At 31.1% G+C, this 6,739-nt stretch overlaps 1 protein-coding gene across 1 annotated transcript; it reads left to right on the top strand.

The window, feature by feature from the left end:
* Positions 1-1,389: 1,389 nt before the first annotated feature.
* LOC107418291 (transcription factor MYB61) lies at positions 1,390-3,510 on the top strand. The gene is made up of 3 exons (XM_016026978.4): positions 1,390-1,872; positions 1,980-2,109; positions 2,253-3,510. The coding sequence occupies exons 1-3, from the start codon at positions 1,740-1,742 to the stop codon at positions 3,154-3,156; spliced, it is 1,167 nt and encodes a 388-aa protein (XP_015882464.2). The 5' UTR covers positions 1,390-1,739; the 3' UTR covers positions 3,157-3,510.
* The last annotated feature ends 3,229 nt before the right edge of the window (positions 3,511-6,739 follow it).

Genomic DNA, 6,739 nt, shown 5'->3' with positions numbered 1-6,739 from the left:
TCTTTTTCATTTAGAATATAGAGATTCAAGTTCAAAATCATTGTTGGAAAAAAAAAAAACAATTGTTTTGTTACTAAAATATCATTGAAGGACAATTACTATATGGTAATTAATCCTGAACAAGATATATTTACTTGTTAGTATTCATAATTGTGGTTTAATGGTAAAAGAGTGACTTGATTTCCAAATAGTTTGTCAGGAGAATATCAGGACTAGTTTTTTTTTTTTTTTTCATTTCCATAAAAATTTGGCCAAAAGCTCCAAACCATATACAATTGGCACAATGAAAATATGATTAATTAGATAAATATGATGGATAATTAGATGTCTATTTTGTTCTCGCATGGTTCCAAAGTTTGAATACATTAGTCTTCGATATCAATGAAAAGAAAATTTGAGAAAATAAAAAATTACCCTGTATTGAGAAGAAAAAGAGTGGTATTCCAAAAGTACTAGAAAAAAAATAATAATAAAAGCAAAAGAAAAAGAAATTCTTCATATAGACTGCCTTTCTCTTTTTTTCTTTATTGAAAATTATATTGATTCTTTTGTTTTTTTTTCCATGATCTCTAACAATCTCCTCTTATCTTAAAGAGTCAAACATATAGGCATGGGGCCCACACTTTTTGACACATATTGGTGTCGGCTGATTTTATAATCTTAAAATATTCAGCACAAAATCTTAGAAAAACAATTTTTTTTTTTTTTCATGCCCCAAATGCATTGCACTGCATACACAGTAGTAGCTGGCAAGCAAGCCTCTAAAAAAAATATATATATATATATATATATTAAAAAAAAAAACTATTTTATACATGTCTTACCAGAAAAAAACAGGTCCAAAAGAAAAACCATTAATTTTTTAAACTCCTGTTCTCTTCTACCTTCTTGTAATTTCTTCCTCAATCTAAAAAATATATATACATAATCTCCAACCTTTTTTAATGTATGCAGCATGGGTATTTGCAGAAATTCTAAAAGCCAAATAGGGTTTCAAAAAAAGAAAAAAAAAAGAAAAAGAAAAAAAAAAAAGGGGGTTTCAAAAATCAAACCCAAATTAGTTAAGAAAAAGAAGTTTCAAAATGAGCAAAAGCATATTCTGCATGTTCAAGTAAATTAAACACACTAAATGGGGCTTCCAATTTGTGTAAGCAATTGAGAAAACTATAAAAAAAATGGACCCTATATTTGGATTTTTATGAGGTTTTAATATAAGTAGTACTATATGTATACTTTTTTTATAAATTTTCCCACCTGTTATTCTTTGTAAATGGTACATTTATAAATGTACATAACTGTATTTTTATTCAATGAGTACACGTTTATAGAGTTTTTCTCATTTATATAATAAATTTTTAATTTTTTTTTCTCTGTCCTTTAATTAGAGATAGAGATATCTTAAAAACCAATCCAGTCCAATGCAAAAGCAGCACCAGATTTGCGTAAAACCCACTTGATTGCTTCACCTTCTTCAGCTCTCTCTCTCTCACCCTCTCTCTTTCTCTCTCTCTATGACTTGAATTCTAAGTATGATTTATTTCTCTTCTCTATAAATCATAAGAAATTATTCTTGGAATTTTCTTACTCTTACAAAACAAAGACATATATTCTCAAAATCTACCTCCATGGCTGGGTTCTTGCTGTGATCAAGCAAGAGGTTACTAAGAACTTTCTTCGAACACGTACTATATATATATATATACCATCATTTTCTCTCTCTCTCTCTCACTTTTACAAAAATGGGACGCCATTCTTGTTGTTTGAAGCAGAAATTAAGAAAAGGTTTATGGTCACCTGAAGAAGATGAAAAATTGTTCAATTACATTACTCGTTTTGGTGTCGGTTGCTGGAGTTCAGTTCCGAAGCTTGCTGGTAATTATTGTTAAAATTCTTCTGCATAATACAAATCAAACTTTTTTTTTTTTTTTGCATTATAATTTTCATTTCTGAGAAAAAGTTTGATTTTTTATTTGCTATAGGTTTGCAAAGGTGTGGAAAGAGCTGCAGATTAAGATGGATAAACTATCTGAGACCTGATTTAAAGAGAGGAATGTTTTCACAGCAAGAAGAGGATCTCATTATTAGTCTTCATGAAGTTCTTGGCAATAGGTAATGAGAAGATGCAATAGCTAGATTAATGAGAAAAAATTTAGAGTCTCTGTTTTTCAATAGGAAAATGCAAATGGGTAATCATTGCTTTTGGTAAATAAACAAATTTTTTTTTTGGGTGAATTTTTTTTTTTTTTTTTCAGGTGGGCACAAATTGCAGCACAATTACCAGGAAGAACAGATAATGAAATCAAGAACTTTTGGAATTCATGCTTGAAGAAGAAATTAATGAAGCAAGGTATTGACCCAACCACACATAAACCACTAAGTGATGTGGATGTGAAAGATAAAAACAATTGTACAGAAAAAGAATCAAACTTGCCAAATATTCCACAACCACAAGGACTTTCAACAGCACCATCATCAATGGCTTCACAAGGACCAGCATTTCTTGGTACTGATTCAAATTACTACGAAGGAGGAGGAGGAATTACAGAAGATTCAAAAGAGCAATTCATGAACAAGCAAGCATTCGATTCTCTATCTTACTATGAATTCCAAATGGGTTTAGAAACTTGTGGGTATTCCAATTCAGATCTTGTTGCTTCTCAGTATCAGAATTCCGTCAGACCCTGCAGCTCTTTCAATCAGAACCAGAATTATGTAACAAATACATCAAGCTTTGGTGGGTTTTCATCAATGCCAAGCTTGGCAAATTCTGATCATGGAAATATGTCAGGGACGGATTTCTCTGACAACTCTGCATCAAAAGTGAGTTCTTGCTTCTTCATGAACAATGAAGTGAAAGAAAGCTCAAGCAATAGCTCAAATGTCAGCAACTATGCTGGTTACCAAATGAGCAACAACAGCAACAACAACAATATGGTGGAAAATAATGCAGGTGCATTTTCTTGGGATTCTGAGACCAAATTGGAATCTTTGTTCCAGTTTCAAGTCAATGGGATAAGATCAGAGGAATTCATGAAACCCAGTTCATGGCAAGGACAACTTCATGTTCAAAATTCAGTAGATTTCAGTAGCTATCCATTAACGTCGCTATCAGAAGATCTAACAGGTGCTAATTTTGATGTTTTCCAGCAAATATGAAACTGTAAATTCTTAGTATTTTTTTTGGGGGTCTTTATACAAATACACAAAGATGTTGATAGTAACAGAGAATTCCTTATGGGGGCCCAAAAAAAAAAAAAAAAAAAAATTGAAAGAGAGAAACGGTTTGAGGTTGGAGATTATTTTTTCTTTTTTACCTTCTTATTTTTATAGGACCAGGCAATAATTAAACATTATTAGAATCATTTTTCTTCTTGGGTGTCCTTTTCTCTATTTGTAATTGTTTTGTTTCAGAGGAGTTGAAAAAATAATGGTAATTTGAAGAGTGTAACTAATTCTTGTGGTCCTAATCTCTCCTTGTTATATCTTAACAGATAAATCATTATTATTATATGTGGTTCTCTTGCTGTTTTCTTGCCAGTCTTTATTCTAGCTGGTTACCCTATATTACAGGGAAAATTTTGATCCTAAAATTAACCCCCACAAAATTTTACCAATCATTTTTTTTGTCCTTCCTACTTTTCTGATGTGTTTTTAGTACCCAATGCCCATCTGGATGTTCATAGTTTGACATTATTTTAATGTAAATAAAATTCATTGATTAGGAGTTTGGTTCAGATTGTGATATTTGTTGATAAATAATATCATCTTCTAGTCCACAGATGCTGATTCTTAGCATCTGCATGATCAACCTGCGGGCTCCAGATTTTCCTCCATGCATTGAATCCCTTCAAAAGGCTAAACTTGGCTGGCCTCTATGTATTATTGGAGAGAGAGTTAGAGAGTTGTAGGGTCTTATATGCAGTTGATATATATATCAAAGATGGTCCAAAATTTCTTAATCATTTTCCATATCAAATACTATGTGATATGCTCTCTGCAGACAAATCACAACTTACTCGAAACTTGAATACCATGGAGAGAGCTATCATGCATGGCCCTATGGCTCTAACTAAGGTCCTGTTTGGGATAAATTTCAATTATACTTTTTTTACAAATTAGGCTTAATTAGAAGAGTTTTTTGAAAAATTACCGTTCATTGCCTTAGGTTTTAAGTTCCTCTAGAAGCCTAGCTATCCAAATACACTCATTAAATAACATTTCAAAAATTATGCCAAATAGAATCTTAAAATGCTTAAAAAGATTTAAAAAAAAAAAAATTTGAATAAGCCTTTGTTAAAATCTATTTCCTATTTTTATTTCTTTCATGTAATATAAAAAGAGATACCTCAACATTATTTAGAGGGCCAAGAGACATAAACTGTACAAATTATTATCCTTTTACACAACTAGTATATATAAATATATATATATATATATAGTCCGTCTATGGTACGGACGGTCCTCATGCGCACTATAGTATTAGTGACAGTTTTTCATAGTATTGGTGATGATTTTCTAAAAAACCATTGTTAATATTATGAAAAACTATCACTAATACTGCGGTCCTCATGGGGACCGTCATCACCATAAAATTTCCATATATATATATATATATATATATATATTTACATGGATAACTAGTGGTGGACTAGTGGGTCATTGTAAATCAAGAAAAAGCCGAACAAAGTTTGTAACAAAGACAAAGATAAAAAGTGTCTGTTCCTCTAAGTTTGGAATTGGAAGAAATAAAAACTAATTACCCTTTGTTGCAAATACATTCTTAAAGCACAAACTAAAGGACAGGGCTTGCACCAAAGACCATGTGGAGGTCATTTTCATCCCACTATACTAATAATAATGGTCATTTTTGAGAATATTAGAAACCGTTTTGAGACTTTATGAAGTGAAATGTAATAAAACCCACAAGTGACTCTTTTACCCCTGCCTCATGCATGTCCTCCAATAGAAGGAAAACTAATCAATCCATATATAACTAAAATTTTACCACTACCCACATGTGAAGTCCTTGGAAAGTAGTCTCCCTCTCATTGGACATTTGAAATTGAAATTTGATAGACGTATAAGACCATCATCAAGTCACACAAACACTACTTTGTTACATTTCACCAACCTGACTAAAGCTCCTTGCCCCCATAATGTAGAACAAGAAAATTCTCACTTGATTCTGGTAGGAAGCAAATATATAATCTGTTTTATGTGACAATCCCCTCTGTATTTTGGTCACTATTGGACCTTATAGTAGCTTTGGATTGCTTGTTAAAAGCTCAAATATTTAGTGTCCAACTGTATATACAGATGTATCAGATATATGAAGTGGAACAGAGACAAATACAGAACACAGGAAAAAAAAAAGTTCTTACCCAAAAAAAAAAAAAAAAAAAAAAGAGTATTTGTGTGCCGACAATACCATTAATAGGGTCAACAGCCATAGTCATGAACCAAAACAACCATGGTATATAATTTCTTCTTTTTTTTTCCCCTTTTTTTTTCTTTTTCGGCGATAAAGTAAAAGGAAAAGAATTGGGGCTTGATCATGTACTAGGAACGTACTAGTTTCCCTGGTCAAACAATGGTGTCCCAAAATAAGTTTTTTTTCTTTTTTTTTTTCCTTTCTTTTTCTTTTTTTTGGCATGCTTTGGCCAATGATAGCTCTTTGAGACATTCCAAATAGTACGAACATACACGCCGACACCAAAGGCCAGGCTTAGATCTAAATAATTTAGTCAATTCCGCCAATTAATTACAAAGGTTTTAATTTCGGCTGCAGAAAAGTCAATACAGAAACACTGAAAAAAGACCTATCGTGATGAAAATCCATCTGGGTTCGATGAGCTTTTTCCTGTTCTTCTTCATCTCAACACCACAAATTCATATATATATATATATATAACATACATATATAAGCAAATTTTATGGTACAGATGATTCACATTATATTATAGTATAGATTTTAATATTAATAATGATCTTTGTATAATAGTATTAATAATGATTTTTTTAAAAATTATCAATATTAAAATAAAAATATGCAAACATCTAAACGAATATATATATATATATATATATATATATATGTGTATTATGTATGTAAATATAGAAATTTATCAGTAAAAATATGCTGTTGAGATCCTGCTATGCCATAGACTTCAAAATTCAGATTGCAGATTGGTTTAGCAATAAAAATGAGAAAGAAAAGTTTGAAAAAAAAAAAAAAACATGAAAAGCGTTTTCTTAATTTTAAAGTATGAAAGATGGCTTATCATCAAAGATAAAGCTACATTGACTCTCTGGGAAAGGGTTTTCATGTCTCATTGGTTACCATTCTAATGGTTTTCAACAAAGATGCTAACTAATTACGTGTGTTTAATGATTGTATGCTCTGCATTTACAAGAGGAAGGAATCGCTTCCCTTATTTCCACTCCATTAGTCCTTTCCACTAGAATATTGATTAAAAACCATGTTAGGTGGAACTAGAATTTTGAATTTCACTCCTTCCAGAACCTTGCTTATGATTGCACAAATTTTATTATTATTTTCTTCTCACCCACACACACCCTCAAAAAAATAAAAAAGGAGAAAAAGTGAAAAAACGAAATTACATATAATTAATGCAATGGGGTTGAATTTAACGTTATAAGTTAATGATACTTGAGCAGAAAGCAAGAAGCAAAATTCAAAGGCATTGAAATGAAAGGTATCCAAGATTCGGAGGAGTCT

Source organism: Ziziphus jujuba, chromosome 2, assembly GCF_031755915.1.
Source record: "Ziziphus jujuba cultivar Dongzao chromosome 2, ASM3175591v1".
Classification (NCBI taxonomy): domain Eukaryota; kingdom Viridiplantae; phylum Streptophyta; class Magnoliopsida; order Rosales; family Rhamnaceae; genus Ziziphus; species Ziziphus jujuba.
The sequence above is the reverse complement of the archived record's forward strand: the minus strand, read 5'-3'. Positions and strand labels throughout refer to the sequence as shown.

Coding starts and splice junctions, on each gene's coding strand:
- LOC107418291 (XM_016026978.4), top strand. CDS start 1,740: ATGGGACGCCATTCTTGTTGTTTGAAGCAGAAATTAAGAAAAGGTTTA. Junction 1,873..1,979: donor TTCAGTTCCGAAGCTTGCTG/GTAATTATTGTT, acceptor TATTTGCTATAG/GTTTGCAAAGGTGTGGAAAG. Junction 2,110..2,252: donor CATGAAGTTCTTGGCAATAG/GTAATGAGAAGA, acceptor TTTTTTTTTCAG/GTGGGCACAAATTGCAGCAC.